The sequence below is a fragment of the Euprymna scolopes genome, chromosome 29 (assembly GCF_053919585.1).
Source record: "Euprymna scolopes isolate OS-2025 chromosome 29, ASM5391958v1, whole genome shotgun sequence".
NCBI classification, from domain to species: Eukaryota; Metazoa; Mollusca; class Cephalopoda; order Sepiida; family Sepiolidae; genus Euprymna; species Euprymna scolopes.
In genome coordinates, this window is record NC_136510.1 from 15,468,708 (window position 1) to 15,493,523 (window position 24,816).

Below are 24,816 nucleotides of genomic sequence, written 5' to 3' on the forward strand. Positions count from 1 at the left end.
ACTACTGATGCAATTCTCTATCTATATAAAAGCCAGGTATGTCCAAGGATAGAGTACTGCTGCCACATCTGGGCAGGAACTGCTAAAAACAGCCTATCCTGCTTTGACAGAGTACAAAATAGACTTTGTGGCTTTGTGGGGGATGACCTTTTCTCTTCCCTACAACCTCTCTCCCACAGAAGAGACGTTGTGAGCCTATCTTTGTTTTATCGTTATTTCCATGGCAGGTGCTCGTCTGAGCTCCAATCTCTGCCCCCCCCCATCGCCAATCTTTTATGAAAAATACCTGTCTAGCTGAAACCACTGTCAAAAATTTTTCCCACTCTTTATCTGTGCCTAAATCAAAGCGTAGATTCCATGAACAAAGCTTCTTTCTTAGAATTGCACACCTGTGAAACTGTTCTGTCTGCCTGCTTCCCACCTGACTACAACCTGGATGTCTTCAAGTCTAACGTAAACAAATTCCTGATGAACCGCCCCCTTAAGTAGACACTTGATTAAATCTCAACACTAACGTATTGTACATGCAATAACCCTTATCCCTGAGTGGCTTCCGGGCCTTGATAAGTGGTGACCACCTTGTGAAAAAAAAAAAAAATGTCCAACAGCATGTACCAGACAAAATCAGAAATGGAGCATACCGAGCAATGGACGTACTTGCCAACATATATGGGTTTTCATTATATACAGTGTTGGTCATCTGTACCTTAAAATTTGTCTGACGTCACCTCTGCTGAATGATTTTGTAAACAAAGTATGATTCTTAACGAAAGCTGTAATTAACATTTCTATCAAGTCAAGGCCAATGGAATGAGATTGCATAAATTATTCTTTTTACTTTTTGAATGCTTTTATGTATTTATGAGATTTTGTAAACAAATAATTATGATTCTTATCTGTTTGAAAGATCAAAGATAACTTAAATAAAAAGAAATGGCTGACAAACCCACTGAAAAACGATAGAAATCGACAGCACCCCTTTTCACTGATGCTGCAATTCACACAACCTCCTAACTTCACTGTGTTCTCTCAGCTTCCAATCAAGCATCACACCTCAATGTAGCATGTATGCAGAAAAATGAACTCCCCTGCTCTTCAAATGACTGGCCTATATGCAACCCAAGATCATCTAATTTGCATGTTAGTTCACACAACCATTGAAGATAAAAATCAACTAGGCATCGCCATTTTTTTTTTTTTTTTTTTCCTTCAGTGGCCTAACCTTACCAAACGCATAAACACATGGAATTTTTGAGGCAAGTAATTTTCACACTCCTTACAAGTTTACAATTTCCTCTACGTTTACAAGACTAATCCAGCTAAATCATCTCACTTGTAAAACAAGTTCTTCAAGCTACTATCAAATATGTCTTACTTGGCCTTCGGGACAAGATCAAAGTGTGGGAGTTAAGTAGGACGTCCCCCAATATGAAAGGGCAAATGCGGTATTATGGTGAAAGAAGATACTAGCTGGGAGAAACTTTTGACTTTGTTTAGTCCTGGAGTGACAAGGATGACCAACGACCCCCACAATCCCCCCTTTTGAGTTGGCCATGTGCCTAAGTTTTTTGTTCATCGTTGATTTTGACTGTATTTTTAACATGAATAAAAGATTTAATATCTCAAAGTGTAGTATCTGTTCTTCAGATGCTGCACTTCCATTTCTTGTTCTCCTCCGGCGGAGGAGAAATCCTTCACGACTGAGACAATTTTTATTTTTGTACCTTTTCTCCACGTTAAAAAACGACCCTGGTGTCTAACTCTGTCCCGTGGGAGGCATAGTAAATAGCTACTATCAAATATGCCAATTAGCTTCAAGGGCAAGATCGAATTTACTATAGTTTTCAATTTTTATTTTCTCTATAAAAAAACAAAAACAAAACACAGACCACACAATTATTAAGAACTACCCGTCTACGCACAGTTACCTCCCCTGCACTAGTTTTTAGTGCTTGGTGAGTCGGCAGATCGATTTTTTTAAGTATGTGGTTTTAAGTAAAAACAATGGTACTTGCGTAATTGCCATGTCGAAAATAGTAATATATCCAAAATTTATGAAAATTCATTTAGTAGAACAAATACTTTTGTGTTTTCAGTAAGAAAAGTCTATCGCTATGGTCAGCCATTAATTTGGCAAATGGCAAAAAGTATTCCTCTGTATTCACAATCTTCAACGTGCTTACATCTCAGGAAACGTAATTTCCCCCCCATTTTTCTAAAAAATTACTTTTAACTATAATTTTCTCGAACTTTCGTAATTTTTCGACATGACGAGTACTGTTGCTTAAAACCACATATTAAAAAAAAAAAAAAAAAAAAAAACGATCTGTCGATTTTCTTAAGCACCTATTTTGTTAAAACCTCAGCTATCTCTTGTTCTACAGGCTAAAGATTTAGAGTTATCTGCTTTTAGTTCCTTTTTGTTTGTTGTAAATTCCTGGAGGCTACTTGCTTATGTCTTTGTCCTGTAATGCAAATTAAAATGATCACTTCGTACATGTGTTGGGGAAAAGCATGTCTGTGTGGTTTTATTGAATGTGCTTTCCAGCCTGGAGTATCAAGTCTATTTAAAACAAGGTATGCTTTGATTGTTTTTTTGTTAAATTTATAATTAACCATCAGATAATGCCACATAAATGTTACGGATGATTTTCAAATACTCACTCTTCTATAAAGTCCATCAAATGTTGCCGATTCAATAGTTTGCGTGCCAGCATCTGTCCAATATAAGCGGCTGCTTTTCACATCGACTGATAATCCATTCGGCAATGTTAAATTACTACTGACGAGAACTGTTCGGCCATTTCCATCCATCCCTGCACGTTCAATTTTGGGTTCATGACCCCAGTTAGTCCAAAACAAATATCTAGAAAAAAAAAATTGACAAAAGATTTAAAAAACTAAAGTTGTTATAGAATTCTATATTTTTTCTAATAGAATAATACACTCTTGGAGCAAACTGTCTTAATAAAATGATTAATTCAGAAATGATAAAAAAATAATTTACAAAGACATTTTTAGCATATATTTGATGAAATATTTAAGAGAATTTTAGGTACTTGTCCAGAATTTTTCCTATATTAAAAAACAAAAACAAAAATAAAGAAAACCTTGTATGATGTACATAGCTGGTACAAAACGAAAATTCCAAAAATATATGTGAAAACGTATCTATTTCCCTTGTTAAGCAGAATCAAATATCTATTTGTATGATGCGCTATTTAAATCAAACTCGGACAATCCAACAGACTTTTAGGTTAGATTTTAATTTATGTTTTTTGTGTGCATCTTTTTGTTTTTGCATCTGATATTTTGTGTGCATCGGCATTTGTTCAAATAAAAGCGAAAAATATTGTTTAAAAGAAAGGTTGAAAATGGACACTAACCTTGCATATGGTTCCAACACAATATCCCTTGGTTTATCAAGATTCTCCCAGATAAGAACTTTTCTAAATAAACCATCTGAATTAGCAACTTCAATCACATTCGTGCCTTGATCTGTCCAGTAGATTTTATTGCCCACCCAATCGACAGCCAAACCAGCTGGACTGTCCAAACTCGAGTCAATCACAGTCTGCAAGAAAAACATAAGACGAAAAGTCCAGAACAAGATCAAATAAAAGATTGGATACTTATGCAAAGAATGAACCACTTTTCCACATTCCAGCAAGTTATGTAAGCTGTTGGAATATGACGAATGCTGATCAAATTTAAAAAAAAAAAAAAAAACATGGTTGAAATTACTATACAATAAATGTTTCTAAGAAAAATAGAAAAAAATTTTTTTAACTCAACTTGTGGTATTTTTTTTTTTGTAAAAGGTCTAGCAACAAATAAACCATTGCTATTTTTTGTAAGAAATATTACTGTTTTAAGGAAGTCTTTTTGGAAGTGGAGATATGAAAAAAAAATTTATGATAAAAAGTATTTTTTGTCTTTTATTTTGTCAAGGTTAGAAGGTAGGCTTTTTTTTTTTTTTTTGATTATTATCTACGGGGGGGGGGGATCTAAATACGCTTTGTAAAAGTCTTCATCATTCACGATACATTTTTTTTAATGCATTTCTTGCACATAGTCATAATGCTTCTGACTAATTTCTATTCCTGATAAAATGAAAATTCTTTTCCGACGATTGTAGCATAATCTGCAAACTTTTATTATAAAATTATTTATTTTTGATGATTGAAATTTTTTCATGATCAAAACTAATATTTTCTTCCAATTTATCAATTGCCGTCTGCTGCATTGGATGGGAGTTTCACCAGATTATATTTATGTAAACTGTCGAGATATGCATAAATTACCAAAAACTGCATTGAAAATTAAATTTCATCCGGATTCCCGAGTTTAAAAGAAACAACTCAGACTTTGAAAAAATACTCCCGAAGAAGGTCAGAGGTTTACATCGACTGTAATGTTGTGAAAATGACTTTAGATGAAAACAGTAATCCAAATAATACAAATAACCAATCCTCATTTCAAAAATTTAGAAACAAATTAAATGGAGTTTAATTCCTTCAAATTTGTCAATTTTTTTTTTTTTTTTAGTGATGGTATAGCAAGATTAGGCATTACTGTATTGAAGTGGCACTCACCCTACACAAGTTGATTGGTTGGTTGGTTGTTTTACGGCATATCAACCCTTTTCAGGTTATTTAATGCCGAATCCAGTGACTTTGAAGAAAATTTTTTAATAGAATATATATATTTTTTTTTTTTTTTCAAATCGGTTTCTATTTAACCCGTAGTTGGGACCCTAACAGGTACTACCACTCTGGGTCAGAGTGAACCTGGGAGCAATGGCAATTAAAGGGTGGCTCCACACTCCCCAAAGCCTGCAAGCTGGGGCCTCACCAGCGGATATAGTTTAAAGTCATATCCAGGACCCTATGCAGGTTGAACTGGCTTCCTCCAAGGGAGGAAGTTTCATGGTAATATCAAATTCACAAGCAGCCCTCAATCATAAGCGTGAATCAGGGATTAAGTATAATTATTTGCAAATATTGGAAACATCCCACAAAACAGTAATTGTTTTTTTTTCTCTTTATTTTCATAAAATTTACATTAACATTTTTGGAGATCCATTAATTCTGTAATTTAATTTGAATTATTTTATTACAATTATTTGGATTGTTCAGATTACCGTTCTCATCTTGGATGTTATTCAAGCAATGCTTCGACTTATGTAACCTCTGACCTTCTTCAGGTGCATCTGGAATCTATAAAGTGAGAGGTTACATCAGCTGACACATAAATAGAACAACCAAGATGATAATAGTATCCAAATGAGAGATTTTGAATATTGGGGTTGAATTCTCTATGCTAAAGAAAATTAGCAGTATTTTTAACAAGATTAAACTTGTAAAAATAATGTTAACAATGGAATTTTCCACATTAGGCTAGAGTAAGGAGGAAATTGGAAAATTCCATTAGGAGTTATGGAGTAGAATTAGAGCTTACAGAAAGTTGCATCATAGGAGGAATTATGTAGCAGAGAAGCGGTATCAATCCTGTCTCTTGAATATTTGATGTTAAAAGTAACAGACATCTTTTTTTGAGGCACTTCCATCATTCCCATGAAGGAGGGTTGTAACGTTCCAAAGAGAACAGATTCTTCATTTTTTTATTTATTAATTGTTTTTTTTTTTGTTTTGTTTTCTTGGGGTTCAATAATTGGGCTTAAGGGTTAATAAAAGTAAGGAATTTTTCCCCATATTATGCTCCACCAAGGATCCTTAAAATTAAGGAATATTTATTATTGTTGTGAAATTTTAACAAAAATCGGATGTATCTAAATTTTAATCTTTACAAAGAGTTTCCAGCCCGTATTTGACCCCTTTACATAAAAACTAAATATGGCTTACATTACCAACCCTTATGCCTAGTACCTAAAATTCATAATGTTTGTTTAAATAGCTTAGGATTGAATCTTGTACATAGAAATATATAAACATATACACATATCTAACTTTATATAAATAGATATATAACCTTTTTAAATATACCTCAAATTATAATTTTTTTTATTATTTTTTTTTTTATTTCATTCGCTACAGCTGCCATGATCAATCAAAATTTGTCTCAATAAAACCTGTTGCCTTCTTTTTTTTAATCTATTTTATTTTCTTAATTATCAAGAGTTCATTGGTTCTGATATGATTAGAAAGTTGGATTTAATTGCCCCTCCCTCTTCACCCCCCCCCCTTTTTTTTTTTTTTAATTCTTTCTCATGTGGTTCAATAATTTTTTTTTTCATTCTTTTTTCTAAACCGGGCTTTGTGATTAGATGTAGCAGTATTTAAATACAGATGTTAAAAATTTTTTTTTTATCCAGTTTTTCTCTATTCTTTCTTCTGCTGGCTTCTCTAAATTCACTGATTTTCTATTTTTCAATCTAATGCATTTACAGACATCCAGTGGCGTACCTATGTAAAATGGCGCCCCTTCTTAATAATTTATACCTTAGATATACCTAACTACTAATTTTAATTTTTGTCAAGCAATTTTTGCGCCCATGTCAGAGTGGCGCCCATGGCACGGGCCATGCCTGCCATACCCTAGATACGCCACTGCAGACATCTACCTTAGCATCCGTTATTTTAACTTATATTCTGTAACTATTACCCTATTGTCACTGCTGATTTTAATCCATAACAAAAAATCTGATTTTTATAAATGCAGCAATGTTTGGACGTAAACGTGTAAAAATATTAAAAACAGAAATCTCCACATAAGGCTTACCGTTCACAGGGATAATGAGTTGGAACAAATACATCGAAGGCATTACTGTGGCTGCTGTGAGGAAGGTGGGCTCTCTCTATCATGCTAAAAAGTACCTCTACAAGGCCCCCCATTCACCCATATATGGAGTATTGTTGTCACATTTGGGCTAGTGCATCTGCTACTAGTCTCACTCCTGGACAGGGCTCAAAAGAGAGTCGCCAACCTGATAGGTCCTAAACTGTCATCCAAGCTTCAACCTCTGTCCCATCAATGAAATGTTGCATCTCTCTGCCTTTTTTACAAGTATTTTAATGGTGGATGCTCTGATGAACTACAAGCCTTTGTGCCCCCTTGACGTAAATACCCCCGACAAGCAGCAAAATCCCACCTCTACACAGTAGAGAAACCTAGATGTAAGAAAGTCTTCTACTCTAATAGTTTCGTCTCCAGAACTGCTAGACTTTGGAATTCCTTTTCTGGGTTCCTGCTTCGCAACTGTACTGACATGCAGAAATTCAAGTGTAATGTGAACAGACATCTTTCTGCTCAACTCCCCACATAGAATCCTTGCAACTAATGTTCCAGATAGTAGCCCCCTACATCAAAGTGGGACTGTGCCTTGTTTGGGGTGGAAATGTAGGAAAAAAAAAAAAGGCTAGAGTAAAAAGAGATGGGAAAATTCCATTAAAAGTTATAGAATAGAATTAGAACTATTTGTACAAAAATGTTGTATCATGGGAGGAAGTAGGTAGCACAGCGAAGCAATATCGATCCTGTGTCTTGAATGTTTGATGTTAAAATTAACAGATGCCTTTTTTTGAGGCCTTCAATGGGGGAGGTTTGTAATGTTACAAAGGGAATGGATTAAAGTTGCTGATGTGAAGAACTCAGTATATATATTTTTTTTTTTACACAGGCATCACCACATTATCAAGGCCAAGAGGCCACTCAAGGATAAGGGTTAAAGAGTGTACAGTAGAAATTGGACAATATAGTAATCATCAGTAATGAAAATTCGGTAAATTTGATAACTTATATGGAACGGCTCATCAAGAACTTATTTACGTTAGACTTGAAGATAACCATATTGTAGTCAGCCGGAAAGCAGGAAAACGGAAGACAATTCCACAGGCGTGCAGTTCTAAGAAAGAAGCTTTGTTCATGGAATCTACGTTTAGGTTTAGGCACAGATAAAGAGTGGGGGGAATTATTGATAGTGTTCTCAGCTAGACGAGTGTTTCTTGTGAAAGTTAGGCGAGGGGGGACCATAGACTGAAGCTCAGTCGAACACTTTCCATGAAAATAACGATACATCAGAGACAAACTCGCAACATTTCTTCTGTGAGATGGAGGTTGCAGGGAAGAGAAAAGGACATATTCTACGAGGCTATGAAGTCTATTTTGAACTCTATCAATACACACAAGATAAATATCTATCTATATACACACAAGATAAAAAAAGAAAAAAAAAGTTTTTTTTATTAAATATATGCAAGGTTGTATTTGTCTACATTGAAAGTCGGCCATTTTGGAAGGGGAGGGGATGTCACACTTTGACTTAGTACTATTAAATAAGAATATTTGATATTCAATTTTATTATTTGTGTAGCAATACATGTATTAGAGTCTTTTCCATACTTATGCAGAATAAGGACCTTGCTATTGTCAGAATTTTCCAGGCAGATCACATAAAATGCTGAAAGGTGCCGAAACGTTCAACCAATTAAATTGCAGCAATGTCATTTAACAATGTATTTATTTGCTATAATTGGCTTATATGTGTGTGTGTATTGAAAAGATCTAAATATTTATCTTGATTTGAACAAACAAATAAAAAAAAAATTTTTTTAATTTATTTGCTATCAGTTGTTTTTCGAAAAATAAATATTTATTCATGAAATTTACAATGAATTACATTTTAATTTTGGTAAAGTTTCATAAAAATTTGTATTTTCTTTGGAGTAACAAAATGAATATCTTTTACAATTTTTCATGGAATTTTTTTTTTTTGTAATAACAGGAATATATATTTTTCATTGAAAAAATTGGCCAGTGGTTATGCAAAAAAAAAAAATTACGAAACTTTTGTTCGGCATCTTCTAGCATTTTACGTAAACTGCTTGGAAAATTCTGACGATACCACGGTCTTGGTGTTAGTTGCTTTTTGAATTTCTAACGGTTATGTTCACCAATAACATCCAGTGTGAATACACCCGAAGCCGGTTGGAGGTTACATCAGCTAAAATGTTGTGGGAAAAACAACGAAGATAAAAATAATAGTCCAAACAATCACACGTATATACATTTATATTTTGCAGTAATTATTTGTCAAAAAAAGATGTAAAAGGGAAGATAATAAAAAGGGTGAAAGAAAAGGATAAAATTATGGATGCAATCAAGAAAAGAGTTTAATGTTGAAAATCTGAACACAATTGAAAAGTAATAAATTATCAGGTAAAACAAATCAAAAAGAATGAATGGGTGACGTAAAGTAAATTCTGAACATGATAAAAGTTCCAAACTGATGATGCAAATTCTAAATGCAGTTGCAGAAAAGTAGAAGCTGGAAGAGATCGATTTGGGGACTCCTGGAAAGAGGGCAGAGATCGATTTGGGGGCTCCTGGAAAGAGGGCAGAGATCGATTTGGGGGCTCCTGGAAAGAGGGCAGAGATCGATTTGGGGGCTCCTGGAAAGAGGGCAGAGATCGATTTGGGGGCTCCTGGAAAGAGGGCAGAGATCGATTTGGGGGCTCCTGGAAAGAGGGCAGAGATCGATTTGGGGGCTCCTGGAAAGAGGGCAGAGATCGATTTGGGGGCTCCTGGAAAGAGGGCAGAGATCGATTTGGGGGCTCCTGGAAAGAGGGCAGAGATCGATTTGGGGACTCGTGAAAAGTGGGGCAGAGATCGATTTGGGGGCTCGTGAAAAAGGGGCAGAGATCGATTTGGGGGCTAGTGAAAATGAGGTAGAGATCGATTTGGGGACTAGTGGAAATGAGGCAGAGATCGATTTGTGGGCTAGTGGAAATGAGGCAGAGATCGATTTGTGGGCTAGTGGAAATGAGGCAGAGATCGATTTGGGGCTCGTGGGAATGAGGCAGAGATCGATTTGGGGCTCGTGGGAATGAGGCAGAGATCGATTTGGGGCTCGTGGGAATGAGGCAGAGATCGATTGGGGGCTCGTGGGAATGAGGCAGAGATCGATTTGGGGCTCGTGGGAATGAGGCAGAGATCGATTGGGGGCTAGTGGAAATGAGGCAGAGATCGATTTGGGGCTCGTGGGAATGAGGCAGAGATCGATTTGGGGCTCGTGGGAATGAGGCAGAGATCGATTTGGGGGCTAGTGGAAATGAGGCAGAGATCGATTTGGGGATCGTGGGAATGAGGCATTGATCGATTTGGGGATCGTGCGAATGAGGCAGAGATCGATTTGGGGATCGTGGGAATGAGGCAGAGATCGATTTGGGGCTCCTGGAAAGAGGGCAGAGATCGATTTGGGAGCTCCTGGAAAGAGGACAGAGATCGATTTGGGGGCTCCTGGAAAGAGGGCAGAGATCGATTTGGGGGCTCCTGGAAAGAGGGCAGAGATCGATTTGGGGGCTCCTGGAAAGAGGGCAGAGATCGATTTGGGGGCTCCTGGAAAGAGGGCAGAGATCGATTTGGGGGCTCCTGGAAAGAGGACAGAGATCGATTTGGGGGCTCCTGGAAAGGGGGCAGAGATCGATTTGGGGGCTCCTGGAAAGGGGGCAGAGATCGATTTGGGGGCTCCTGGAAAGGGGGCAGAGATCGATTTGGAGGCTCGTGGAAAGGGGGCAGAGATCGATTTGGGGGCTCCTGGAAAGAGGGCAGAGATCGATTTGGGGGCTCCTGGAAAGAGGGCAGAGATCGATTTGGGGGCTCCTGGAAAGAGGGCAGAGATCGATTTGGGGGCTCCTGGAAAGAGGGCAGAGATCGATTTGGGGGCTCCTGGAAAGAGGGCAGAGATCGATTTGGGGGCTCCTGGAAAGAGGGCAGAGATCGATTTGGGGGCTCCTGGAAAGAGGGCAGAGATCGATTTGGGGGCTCCTGGAAAGAGGGCAGAGATCGATTTGGGGGCTCCTGGAAAGAGGGCAGAGATCGATTTGGGGGCTCCTGGAAAGAGGGCAGAGATCGATTTGGAGGCTCGTGGAAAGGGGGCAGAGATCGATTTGGGGACTCGTGAAAAAGGGGCAGAGATCGATTTGGGGGCTAGTGAAAAAGGGGCAGAGATCGATTTGGGGGCTAGTGAAAAAGGGGCAGAGATCGATTTGGGGACTCGTGAAAAAGGGGCAGAGATCGATTTGGGGGCTAGTGAAAAAGGGGCAGAGATCGATTTGGGGGCTAGTGAAAAAGGGTCAGAGATCGATTTGGGGACTCGTGAAAAAGGGTCAGAGATCGATTTGGGGACTCGTGAAAAAGGGGCAGAGATCGATTTGGGGGCTAGTGAAAAAGGGGCAGAGATCGATTTGGGGGCTAGTGAAAAAGGGGCAGAGATCGATTTGGGGACTCGTGAAAAAGGGGCAGAGATCGATTTGGGGACTCGTGAAAAAGGGGCAGAGATCGATTTGGGGGCTAGTGAAAAAGGGGCAGAGATCGATTTGGGGGCTAGTGAAAATGAGGCAGAGATCGATTTGGGGCTCGTGGGAATGAGGCAGAGATCGATTTGGGGCTCGTGGGAATGAGGCAGAGATCGATTTGGGGCTCGTGGGAATGAGGCAGAGATCGATTTGGGGCTCGTGGGAATGAGGCAGAGATCGATTTGGGGCTCGTGGGAATGAGGCAGAGATCGATTTGGGGCTCGTGGGAATGAGGCAGAGATCGATTTGGGGCTCGTGGGAATGAGGCAGATCTCTGCCTCATTTCCACTAGCCCCCAAATCGATCTCTGCCCCTTTTTCACTAGCCCCCAAATCGATCTCTGCCCCCTTTCCACGAGCCCCCAAATCGATCTCTGCCCTCTTTTCCAGGAGCCCCAAATCGATCTCTGCCTCATTCCCACTAGCCCCCAAATCGATCTCTGCCTCATTTCCACTAGCCCCCAAATCGATCTCTGCCTCATTTCCACTAGCCCCCAAATCGATCTCTGCCTCATTTCCACTAGCCCCCAATCGATCTCTGCCTCATTCCCACGAGCCCCCAATCGATCTCTGCCTCATTCCCACGAGCCCCAAATCGATCTCTGCCTCATTCCCACGAGCCCCAAATCGATCTCTGCCTCATTCCCACGAGCCCCCAATCGATCTCTGCCTCATTCCCACGAGCCCCCAATCGATCTCTGCCTCATTCCCACGAGCCCCCAATCGATCTCTGCCTCATTCCCACGAGCCCCAAATCGATCTCTGCCTCATTCCCACGAGCCCCAAATCGATCTCTGCCTCATTCCCACGAGCCCCAAATCGATTTGGGGGCTAGTGAAAATGAGGCAGAGATCGATTTGTGGGCTAGTGGAAATGAGGCAGAGATCGATTTGGGGCTCGTGGGAATGAGGCAGAGATCGATTTGGGGCTCGTGGGAATGAGGCAGAGATCGATTTGGGGCTCGTGGGAATGAGGCAGAGATCGATTTGGGGCTCGTGGGAATGAGGCAGAGATCGATTTGGGGCTCGTGGGAATGAGGCAGAGATCGATTTGGGGCTCGTGGGAATGAGGCAGAGATCGATTGGGGGCTCGTGGGAATGAGGCAGAGATCGATTGGGGGCTAGTGGAAATGAGGCAGAGATCGATTTGGGGGCTAGTGGAAATGAGGCAGAGATCGATTTGGGGATCGTGGGAATGAGGCATTGATCGATTTGGGGATCGTGCGAATGAGGCATTGATCGATTTGGGGATCGTGCGAATGAGGCAGAGATCGATTTGGGGCTCGTGGGAATGAGGCAGAGATCGATTGGGGGCTCGTGGGAATGAGGCAGAGATCGATTGGGGGCTAGTGGAAATGAGGCAGAGATCGATTTGGGGGCTAGTGGAAATGAGGCAGAGATCGATTTGGGGATCGTGCGAATGAGGCAGAGATCGATTTGGGGATCGTGCGAATGAGGCAGAGATCGATTTGGGGATCGTGCGAATGAGGCAGAGATCGATTTGGGGATCGTGGGAATGAGGCAGAGATCGATTTGGGGCTCCTGGAAAGAGGGCAGAGATCGATTTGGGAGCTCCTGGAAAGAGGACAGAGATCGATTTGGGGGCTCCTGGAAAGAGGGCAGAGATCGATTTGGGGGCTCCTGGAAAGAGGGCAGAGATCGATTTGGGGGCTCCTGGAAAGAGGGCAGAGATCGATTTGGGGGCTCCTGGAAAGAGGGCAGAGATCGATTTGGGGGCTCCTGGAAAGAGGGCAGAGATCGATTTGGGGGCTCCTGGAAAGAGGGCAGAGATCGATTTGGGGGCTCCTGGAAAGAGGACAGAGATCGATTTGGGGGCTCCTGGAAAGAGGGCAGAGATCGATTTGGGGGCTCCTGGAAAGAGGGCAGAGATCGATTTGGGGGCTCCTGGAAAGAGGACAGAGATCGATTTGGGGGCTCCTGGAAAGAGGACAGAGATCGATTTGGGGGCTCCTGGAAAGAGGGCAGAGATCGATTTGGGGGCTCCTGGAAAGAGGGCAGAGATCGATTTGGGGGCTCCTGGAAAGAGGGCAGAGATCGATTTGGGGGCTCCTGGAAAGAGGGCAGAGATCGATTTGGGGGCTCCTGGAAAGAGGACAGAGATCGATTTGGGGGCTCCTGGAAAGAGGGCAGAGATCGATTTGGGGGCTCCTGGAAAGAGGGCAGAGATCGATTTGGGGGCTCCTGGAAAGAGGGCAGAGATCGATTTGGGGGCTCCTGGAAAGAGGGCAGAGATCGATTTGGGGGCTCCTGGAAAGAGGGCAGAGATCGATTTGGGGGCTCCTGGAAAGAGGGCAGAGATCGATTTGGAGGCTCGTGGAAAGGGGGCGGAGATCGATTTGGGGACTAGTGAAAATGAGGTAGAGATCGATTTGGGGACTAGTGGAAATGAGGCAGAGATCGATTTGGGGCTCGTGGGAATGAGGCAGAGATCGATTTGGGGCTCGTGGGAATGAGGCAGAGATCGATTTGGGGCTCGTGGGAATGAGGCAGAGATCGATTTGGGGCTCGTGGGAATGAGGCAGAGATCGATTTGGGGCTCGTGGGAATGAGGCAGAGATCGATTTGGGGCTCGTGGGAATGAGGCAGAGATCGATTTGGGGCTCGTGGGAATGAGGCAGAGATCGATTTGGGGCTCGTGGGAATGAGGCAGAGATCGATTGGGGGCTCGTGGGAATGAGGCAGAGATCGATTGGGGGCTAGTGGAAATGAGGCAGAGATCGATTTGGGGGCTAGTGGGAATGAGGCAGAGATCGATTTGGGGATCGTGGGAATGAGGCATTGATCGATTTGGGGATCGTGCGAATGAGGCAGAGATCGATTTGGGGCTCGTGGGAATGAGGCAGAGATCGATTTGGGGCTCGTGGGAATGAGGCAGAGATCGATTGGGGGCTCGTGGGAATGAGGCAGAGATCGATTGGGGGCTAGTGGAAATGAGGCAGAGATCGATTTGGGGGCTAGTGGAAATGAGGCAGAGATCGATTTGGGGATCGTGGGAATGAGGCATTGATCGATTTGGGGATCGTGCGAATGAGGCAGAGATCGATTTGGGGATCGTGGGAATGAGGCAGAGATCGATTTGGGGCTCCTGGAAAGAGGGCAGAGATCGATTTGGGAGCTCCTGGAAAGAGGACAGAGATCGATTTGGGGGCTCCTGGAAAGAGGACAGAGATCGATTTGGGGGCTCCTGGAAAGAGGGCAGAGATCGATTTGGGGGCTCCTGGAAAGAGGGCAGAGATCGATTTGGGGGCTCCTGGAAAGAGGGCAGAGATCGATTTGGGGGCTCCTGGAAAGAGGGCAGAGATCGATTTGGAGGCTCGTGGAAAGGGGGCGGAGATCGATTTGGGGACTCGTGAAAAAGGGGCAGAGATCGATTTGGGGGCTAGTGAAAATGAGGTAGAGATCGATTTGGGGACTAGTGGAAATGAGGCAGAGATCGATTTGGGGCTCGTGGGAATGAGGCAGAGATCGATTTGGGGCTCGTGGGAATGAGGCAGAGATCGATTTGGGGCTCGTGGGAATGAGGCAGAGATCGATTTGGGGCTCGTGGGAATGAGGCAGAGATCGATTTGGGGCTCGTGGGAATGAGGCAGAGATCGATTTGGGGCTCGTGGGAATAAGGCAGAGATCGATTTGGGGGCTAGTGGAAATGAGGCAGAGATCGATTTGGGGGCTAGTGGAAATGAGGCAGAGATCGATTTGGGGATCGTGGGAATGAGGCATTGATCGATTTGGGGATCGTGCGAATGAGGCAGAGATCGATTTGGGGATCGTGGGAATGAGGCAGAGATCGATTTGGGGCTCCTGGAAAGAGGGCAGAGATCGATTTGGGAGCTCCTGGAAAGAGGACAGAGATCGATTTGGGGGCTCCTGGAAAGAGGACAGAGATCGATTTGGGGGCTCCTGGAAAGAGGACAGAGATCGATTTGGGGGCTCCTGGAAAGAGGACAGAGATCGATTTGGGGGCTCCTGGAAAGAGGACAGAGATCGATTTGGGGGCTCCTGGAAAGAGGACAGAGATCGATTTGGGGGCTCCTGGAAAGGGGGTGGAGATTGATTTGGAGGCTCGTGGAAAGGGGGCGGAGATCAATTTGGGGACTCGTGAAAAGGGGGGCAGAGATTGATTTGGGGCTCGTGAAAAGGGGGGCAGAAATCGATTTGGGGCTCGTGAAAAGGGGGGCAGAAATCGATTTGGGGGCTCGTGAAAAGGGGGCCAGAAATACTTTAGGGGCTCGTGAAAAGGGGGGCAGAAATGGATTTGCGGGCTCGTGAAAAGGGGGGCAGAAATCGATTTGGGGGCTCGTGAAAAAGGGGCAGAGATCGATTTGGGGGTTAGTGAAAATGAGGTAGAGATCGATTTGGGGGCTAGTGAAAATGAGGTAGAGATCGATTTGGGGGCTAGTGGAAATGAGGCAGAGATCGATTTGGGGATCGTGGGAATGAGGCATTGATCGATTTGGGGATCGTGGGAATGAGGCATTGATCGATTTGGGGATCGTGGGAATGAGTCAGAGATCGATTTGGGGCTCGTGGGAATGAGGCAGAGATCGATTTGGGGGCTAGTGGGAATGAGGCAGAGATCAATTTGTGGGCTAGTGGAAATGAGGCAGAGATCGATTTGGGGATCGTGGGAATGAGGCATTGATCGATTTGGGGATCGTGGGAATGAGGCAGAGATCGATTTGGGGCTCCTGGAAAGAGGGCAGAGATCGATTTGGGAGCTCCTGGAAAGAGGACAGAGAACGATTTGGGGGCACCTGGAAAGAGGACAGAGATCGATTTGGGGGCTCCTGGAAAGGGGGCGGAGATCAGTTTGGGGTCTCGTGGAAAGGGGGCGGAGATCGATTTGGAGGCTCGTGGAAAGGGGGCGGAGATCGATTTCGGGACTCGTGAAAAGGGGGGCAGAAATCGATTTGGGGGCTCGTGAAAAGGGGGGGGCAGAAATCGATTTGGGGCTCGTGAAAAGGGGGGGGCAGAAATCGATTTGGGGCTCGTAAAAAGGGGGGCAGAAATCTATTTGGGGGCTCATTAAAAGGAGGGCAGAAATCTATTTGGGGGCTCGTTAAAAGGAGGGCAGAAATCAATTTGGGGGCTCGTGAAAAGGAGGGCAGAAATCGATTTGGGGGCTCATGAAAAAGGGGCAGAGATCGATTTGGGGGTTAGTGAAAATGAGGTAGAGATCGATTTGGGTATCGTGGGAATGAGGCAGAGATCGATTTGGGGATCGTGGGAATGAGGCATTGATCGATTTGGGGATCGTGCGAATGAGGCAGAGATCGATTTGGGGCTCGTGGGAATGAGGCAGAGATCGATTTGGGGCTCCTGGAAAGAGGGCAGAGATCGATTTGGGGGCTCCTGGAAAGAGGACAGAGATCGATTTGGGGGCTCCTGGAAAGAGGACAGAGATCGATTTGGGGGCTCCTGGAAAGGGGGCGGAGATCGATTTGGAGGCTCGTGGAAAGGGGACGGAGATCGATTTGGGGACTCGTGAAAAGGGGGGCAGAAATCGATTTGGGGCCTGTGAAAAGGGGGGCAGAAATCGATTTGGGGGCTCGTGAAAAGGGGGCAGAAATGGATTTGGGGGCTCATTAAAAGGAGGGAAGAAATCTATTTGGGGGCTCGTTAAAAGGAGGGCAGAAATCAATTTGGGGGCTCGTGAAAAGGAGGGCAGAAATCGATTTGAGGGCTCATGAAAAAGGGGCAGAGATCGATTTGGGGGTTAGTGAAAATGAGGTAGAGATAGATTTGGGTATCGTGGGAATGAGGCAGAGATCGATTTGGGGATCGTGGGAATGAGGCATTGATCGATTTGGGGATCGTGCGAATGAGGCAGAGATCGATTTGGGGCTCCTGGAAAGAGGGCAGAGATCGATTTGGGAGCTCCTGGAAAGAGGACAGAGATCGATTTGGGGGCTCCTGGAAAGAGGACAGAGATCGATTTGGGGGCTCCTGGAAAGGGGGCGGAGATCGATTTGGAGGCTCGTGGAAAGGGGACGGAGATCGATTTGGGGACTCGTGAAAAGGGGGGCAGAAATCGATTTGGGGCTCGTGAAAAGGGGGGCAGAAATCGATTTGTGGGCTCGTGAAAAGGGGGCAGAAATCGATTTGGGGGCTTGTGAAAAGGGGGGCAGAAATCGATTTGGGGCTCGTGAAAAGGGGGGCAGAAATCGATTTGGGGGCTCGTGAAAAGGGGGGCAGAAATCGATTTGGGGGCTCGTGAAAAGGGGGGCAGAAATCGATTTGGGGGCTCGTGAAAAGGGGGGCAGAAATCGATTTGGGGGCTCGTGAAAAAGGGGCAGAGATTGATTTGGGGGTTAGTGAAAATGAGGTAGAGATCGATTTGGGGGCTAGTGAAAATGAGGCAGAGATCGATTTGGGGATCGTGGGAATGAGGCATTGATCGATTTGGGGATCGTGGGAATGAGGCATTGATCGATTTGGGGATCGTGGGAATGAGGCAGAGATCGATTTGGGGCTCCTGGAAAGAGGGCAGAGATCGATTTGGGAGCTCCTGGAAAGAGGACAGAGAACGATTTGGGGGCACCTGGAAAGAGGACAGAGATCGATTTGGGGGCTCCTGGAAAGGGGGCGGAGATCAGTTTGGGGTCTCGTGGAAAGGGGGCGGAGATCGATTTGGAGGCTCGTGGAAAGGGGGCGGAGATCGATTTCGGGACTCGTGAAAAGGGGGGCAGAAATCGATTTGGGGGCTCGTGAAAAGGGGGGGGCAGAAATCGATTTGGGGCTCGTGAAAAGGGGGGCAGAAATCGATTTGGGGCTCGTAAAAAGGGGGGCAGAAATCTATTTGGGGGCTCATTAAAAGGAGGGCAGAAATCTATTTGGGGGCTCGTTAAAAGGAGGGCAGAAATCAATTTGGGGGCTCGTGAAAAGGAGGGCAGAAATCGATTTGGGGGCTCATGAAAAAGGGGCAGAGATCGATTTGGGGGTTAGTGAAAATGAGGTAGAGATCGATTTGGGTATCGTGGGAATGAGGCAGAGATCGATTTGGGGATCGTGGGAATGAGGCAGAGATCGATTTGGGGATCGTGCGAATGAGGCAGAGATCGATTTGGGGATCGTGGGAATGAGGCAGAGATCGATTTGGGGCTCGTGGGAATGAGGCAGAGATCGATTTGGGGCTCCTGGAAAGAGGGCAGAGATCGATTTGGGGGCTCCTGGAAAGAGGACAGAGATCGATTTGGGGGCTCCTGGAAAGAGGACAGAGATCGATTTGGGGGCTCCTGGAAAGGGGGTGGAGATCGATTTGGAGGCTCGTGGAAAGGGGACGGAGATCGATTTGGGGACTCGTGAAAAGGGGGGCAGAAATCGATTTGGGGCTCGTGAAAAGGGGGGCAGAAATCGATTTGTGGGCTCGTGAAAAGGGGGCAGAAATGGATTTGGGGGCTCGTGAAAAGGGGGCAGAAATGGATTTGGGGGCTCATTAAAAGGAGGGAAGAAATCTATTTGGGGGCTCGTTAAAAGGAGGGCAGAAATCAATTTGGGGGCTCGTGAAAAGGAGGGCAGAAATCGATTTGGGGGCTCATGAAAAAGGGGCAGAGATCGATTTGGGGGTTAGTGAAAATGAGGTAGAGATCGATTTGGGTATCGTGGGAATGAGGCAGAGATCGATTTGGGGATCGTGGGAATGAGGCATTGATCGATTTGGGGATCGTGCGAATGAGGCAGAGATCGATTTGGGGCTCCTGGAAAGAGGGCAGAGATCGATTTGGGAGCTCCTGGAAAGAGGACAGAGATCGATTTGGGGGCTCCTGGAAAGAGGACAGAGATCGATTTGGGGGCTCCTGGAAAGGGGGCGGAGATCGATTTGGAGGCTCGTGGAAAGGGGACGGAGATCGATTTGGGGACTCGTGAAAAGGGGGGCAGAAATCGATTTGGGGCTCGTGAAAAGGGGGGCAGAAATCGATTTGTGGGCTCGTGAAAAGGGGGCAGAAATGGATTTGGGGGCTCGTGAAAAGGGGGGCAGAAATCGATTTGGGGCTCGTGAAAAGGGGGGCAGAAATCGATTTGGGGGCTCGTGAAAAGGGGGGCAGAAATCGATTTGGGGGCTCGTGAAAAGGGGGGCAGAAATCGATTTGGGGGCTCGTGAAAAGGGGGGCAGAGATCGATTTGGGGGTTAGTGAAAAAGGGGCAGAGATTGATTTGGGGGTTAGTGAAAATGAGGCAGAGATCGATTTGGGGATCGTGGGAATGAGGCATTGATCGATTTGGGGATCGTGGGAATGAGGCATTGATCGATTTGGGGATCGTGGGAATGAGGCAGAGATCGATTTGGGGCTCCTGGAAAGAGGGCAGAGATCGATTTGGGAGCTCCTGGAAAGAGGACAGAGAACGATTTGGGGGCACCTGGAAAGAGGACAGAGATCGATTTGGGGGCTCCTGGAAAGGGGGCGGAGATCAGTTTGGGGTCTCGTGGAAAGGGGGCGGAGATCGATTTGGAGGCTCGTTGAAAGGGGGCGGAGATCGATTTCGGGACTCGTGAAAAGGGGGGCAGAAATCGATTTGGGGGCTCGTGAAAAGGGGGGGCAGAAATCGATTTGGGGCTCGTGAAAAGGGGGACAGAAATCGATTTGGGGCTCGTAAAAAGGGGGGCAGAAATCTATTTGGGGGCTCATTAAAAGGAGGGCAGAAATCTATTTGGGGGCTCGTTAAAAGGAGGGCAGAAATCAATTTGGGGGCTCGTGAAAAGGAGGGCAGAAATCGATTTGGGGGCTCATGAAAAAGGGGCAGAGATCGATTTGGGGGTTAGTGAAAATGAGGTAGAGATCGATTTGGGTATCGTGGGAATGAGGCAGAGATCGATTTGGGGATCGTGGGAATGAGGCATTGATCGATTTGGGGATCGTGCGAATGAGGCAGAGATCGATTTGGGGCTCGTGGGAATGAGGCAGAGATCGATTTGGGGCTCCTGGAAAGAGGGCAGAGATCGATTTGGGAGCTCCTGGAAAGAGGACAGAGATCGATTTGGGGGCTCCTGGAAAGAGGACAGAGATCGATTTAGTGGCTCCTGGAAAGGGGGCGGAGATCGATTTGGAGGCTCGTGGAAAGGGGACGGAGATCGATTTGGGGACTCGTGAAAAGGGGGGCAGAAATCGATTTGGGGCTCGTGAAAAGGGGGGCAGAAATCGATTTGTGGGCTCGTGAAAAGGGGGCAGAAATCGATTTGGGGGCTCGTGAAAAGGGGGGCAGAAATCGATTTGGGGCTCGTGAAAAGGGGGGCAGAAATCGATTTGGGGGCTCGTGAAAAGGGGGGCAGAAATCGATTTGGGGGCTCGTGAAAAGGGGGGCAGAAATCGATTTGGGGGCTCGTGAAAAAGGGGCAGAGATTGATTTGGGGGTTAGTGAAAATGAGCTAAAGATCGATTTGGGGGCTAGTGGGAATGAGGCAGAGATCGATTTGTGGGCTAGTGGAAATGAGGCAGAGATCGATTTGGGGATTGTGGGAATGAGGCAGAGATCGATTTGGGGGCTCGTGGGAATGAGGCAGAGATCGATTTGGGGCTCGTGGGAATGAGGCAGAGATCGATTTGGGGCTCGTGGGAATGAGGCAGAGATCGATTTGGGGCTCGTGGGAATGAGGCAGAGATCGATTTGGGGCTCGTGGGAATGAGGCAAAGATCGATTTGGGGCTTGTGGGAATGAGGCAGAGATCGATTTGGGGCTCGTGGGAATGAGGCAGAGATCGATTTGGGGCTCGTGGGAATGAGGCAGAGATCGATTTGGGGCTCGTGGGAATGAGGCAGAGATCGATTTGAGGCTCGTGGGAATGAGGCAGAGATCGATTTGGGGCCTGTGGAAATGGGGTAGGAATTTATTAGGAAGTAATGGAGTTGGGTAGGAATCAACACCTTTTCTAAGTCTTGAAATAAAACAAAAAATGAAATAGATAATACAGATACCTCAGCTTCGGATCCATCCCATTTAGCTCGGTTGATTGTATCTGTACTAACATCGGTCCATAGAATTGTGTTAGTGTCAGAATCCCACTCAACTGCAACCACATTTTGGACGTTGGGCAAAGGAATGATCATATCAATCATTTCTGCCGTATCAAAGGAAATCCGTCGAATGTCAGATTTTGTTGAGAACAAAAGGAAGTTATCCAGTCCTAGGAAAGGGGAAAAATATGAATATCATATACATGATCATACTAAATATTTCTCAGTTTTTGGATCGAGTTGGATTTTAGAAAACTTCCATTTAAATTTTTTAATCATCTGCAATTAAGTAACCCATCTATTAAAAACTTTTTAGCGATCACATTTGCCTAATCTTAATGTATGTCGCAGGACTTCCATTTTAGCCTATATATTTAAGATGTTATCACTTTTTTTTCACCACTTATCAAAGCCTGAAGGCCACTCGAGGATACGGGTTAATAAAAGTAAGGTGGTAGTGTAGTAATCGTTAATTGTGTAAATTGGGTAGAATTTGATTATTTATGGGGACGGCTCACGAACTTGTTTGAAGGCTACCATGTTGTATTCAACCAGGAAGCAGGCCAGTGGAACAGTGTTCTATAGGCGGGCAGTTCTGAGAAAGAAGCTTTGCTTATGAAATCCGCGTTTAGATTTCTCTCTCTTTATTAACAATCAAAGATTGTTTTGTTTTGTGACACATCAACCACTTTTAGGTCGTTTAATGCCAAAACATTAATTGTAATGTCTTGGATGTTGGTTAGTTGTTTTTGGTCTTTCTTGTGAAATCATGTTATATTTTGTTGTATATTTTAATTTCTTTCAGGAATTCAATAATTTTTTTCTGCTACGATTTTGTTAAATATCGACCTTAGACTATTCTCTCAGTAATGCTTCCTTCAGGCCTGTTTAAAAGTTCACAGAACCCGTCAGTATATGATGTATTGTTGTAGCAAAATGTAGTTGGTAAAAATCAGGAACAAAGATAGGAAATAGTTTCGCCCTGCACTGCCCACCTCTAGAAGAGAAGGATTTCTTGGCTGTAATGACCGTAGAGAAAGAAGAATGGACAGAAAATAAGGCAGAAAAAAACTTGCTTCTCGCAGATTCGTGGTTCGTCACAAAGAACAATCCAACCGCCAGAACCACCTACACACAATCTGCAGGACACTGCCTGACTGCTTCCTAGCGTCCTGCCTTTATAGCGGCCGGGAATTATATAATCGTGCAAGAACACACGCGATTCTGCAAGAATCGCATGGGGTCAACACCAATAAAAACCCATGAACGGCATCTTGGAACTCTCTTCCACTCGGCCCGCAACACAACAACAGACGTATCCGAGGTAAGCTCTTTATCCCCCCCCATTTCGGTTATTGCCAATTCCACTACAATTGTGTAGGATTCCTGACATGTTATGTAAATAGGCACCTCTTCGCCTTTTAATAAATGTGAGTGAGTGACATGAGTGTGAACTATTTTTAGTCTAGTCATTACTACCTCTTCTTTTCTTGACATCTTTTTTGTATCTCTTATTCCGATGTCTGGTGTTACTTTGAATAGTTTATTCTCTATACATGAGCTCCAATGTTTTTGCCATTTTCTTTTTATATATATGTTTATTTTGAATTTTTAGGTCTGTATAAGGGATTTTTTTTTTTTTTTTTCCGTTGTATGGTTTTGTTGAAATTACTTTTGCTGCTTTATCCACTTTTTCGTTCCTGTAGATGCCGGTGTGGCTTAGAATCCAGCAGAAGATTATGTATTTATTCATTGTTATGGGGTTTGTTTTATTTACGAGATTTGTAATAAGAGGATTTGTCTTTTTTTTCTTTCAGTGATATGAGTACCGATAAAGAATCTGTAAGGATGAGATATTTTTTATGGTTACCAGTTATTATATCTAACGTGAAGTCAATAGCAGACATCTCTGCACTAGGTGTGTCAGAAATTTCGTGAAAATAGTGAATAATTTCACCCCATCTTTCCAAGCTTATAACTCCTCGAAAAATGTAACTCAAGCCCTAATTTTTTTTTTTTTTCAATTAAAGGAGCAAGGACCAAGGTTTCATTAAAAAAAAAAAAAAAAAAAAGTGTTTTTTTTTTTAAAAAAAGGTTTTAAACTTCGGACTTTACAGGTAAATTTCTAAAAAACAGTTCTTTTTTTGTTCTAAATTTGAATATATTATTTATTGACCTTGTGATATATAAGACTTTGGTACATAAATTAATTATTTACTTTTTAATAGACATTTCAAAGTGGGAGGCGTGAATTATTCGACCCCGTCTTTCCAAGCTTATAACTCCTCGAAAAATGTAATTCAAGCCCTAATTTTTTTTTCAATTAAAGGACCAAGGTTCAATTAAAAAAAAGAAAAAAAGAAAAAACAAATAACGTGGTTTAAAAAAAAAAAAAAAAAGGTTTTAAACTTCAACCTTTACAGGTAAAATTCTAAAAAAACACTACTTTTTTTTTGTTTTAAATTTGAATATATTATTTATTGACCTTTTCTCTTCAATTTGTGAGTAAATTAATTATTTACTTTTCGGTGAGTAAATTAATTATTTACTTTTTAATAGAAACTTGAAAGGGGGGGGTGAATTAAAAAAAAAACGTTTGTCTAAAATATTATATTCGGTTCATTGGAAAGAACATAAAATTTCACATTGACCCTGAAAATATCGTAAAAATAGAATCAATAGAAAAATTTTGATAGATTTTTAAAGTTTAAAAATTGAAAAATATTGAGTTCGTAAAATTCATTACTGTTTTTTATAAAATAAAAAAATATTTCTATTACTTTTAAAACAACTTTAATAGTTTATTTTGGAAGTATAATCCATAAAGAAAATAAATAACCCACTTTTAACAGAGAAATTACAAGATTTTTATATTTTATTCGCAGTTTCGTGTTAGGGGTGTCAAAAATTCCTACAAAAATTCTGATACACCTATCTCTGCACTAAACACAGAAGCCCCATCTGGGAGTCTTTAATTTTTTATTTTTATAGACGGCTGCACATCCTACCCGGTCTCCATCCTTTGAATCCATCTGTGTAGATTTGTGAGTATCCTTTCTAATTTCTATAATTCAAATTGTTTTCATTTTTTCCAAAAATGGAGAAAAAAGTCCGTCCAGTTGGAATGACAGAATAAAAGGTGTATATTATGAAAATGTTCATTAATAAATAAAATAAATAAGTAAAAATACTTACTATCTCTGCAAGTTTTACCATCTTTTCGGAGAGCCAGTCCCGTTGGACATGCGCAAATATAATTGCGCTTTGTGGGCAAACATAAATGACTGCAACCCCCATTTTCAGGACCGCAACGGTTCATTGCTGTCACAAAAAAAAAAAAAAAAAAAAAAAAAAAAAAAAATTATACTTAGAAAAGATGTTTTCAGCAATCAATACCCGAAATGGTAAGTTTATGAACAGCATTATAAATAGAAAAACCCATGGAAATCACATTTAGTGCTTATTTAGAACAACCGGTGGGGGTGGGGTCGGGGGGTACACAGGGCGTAAAATATGCTTAAATATATTTTAA

The 24,816-nt window shown here is 43.3% G+C and overlaps 1 protein-coding gene across 1 annotated transcript in view; it reads right to left on the reverse strand.

Annotated features, from left to right (window-relative positions):
• Nucleotides 1-24,816, reverse strand: part of LOC145252500 (low-density lipoprotein receptor-related protein 4-like) — a 265,250-nt gene that overhangs the window by 65,065 nt on the left and 175,369 nt on the right. Inside the window, exons 16-19 of the mRNA XM_080111996.1 lie at nucleotides 24,480-24,605; nucleotides 21,246-21,454; nucleotides 3,387-3,574; nucleotides 2,665-2,866 (exon numbers count right to left, since the gene is read on the reverse strand). Of these exons, the coding sequence (XP_079968122.1) occupies nucleotides 2,665-2,866; nucleotides 3,387-3,574; nucleotides 21,246-21,454; nucleotides 24,480-24,605 (725 nt within the window). The remainder of the gene's footprint in view (nucleotides 1-2,664; nucleotides 2,867-3,386; nucleotides 3,575-21,245; nucleotides 21,455-24,479; nucleotides 24,606-24,816) is intronic.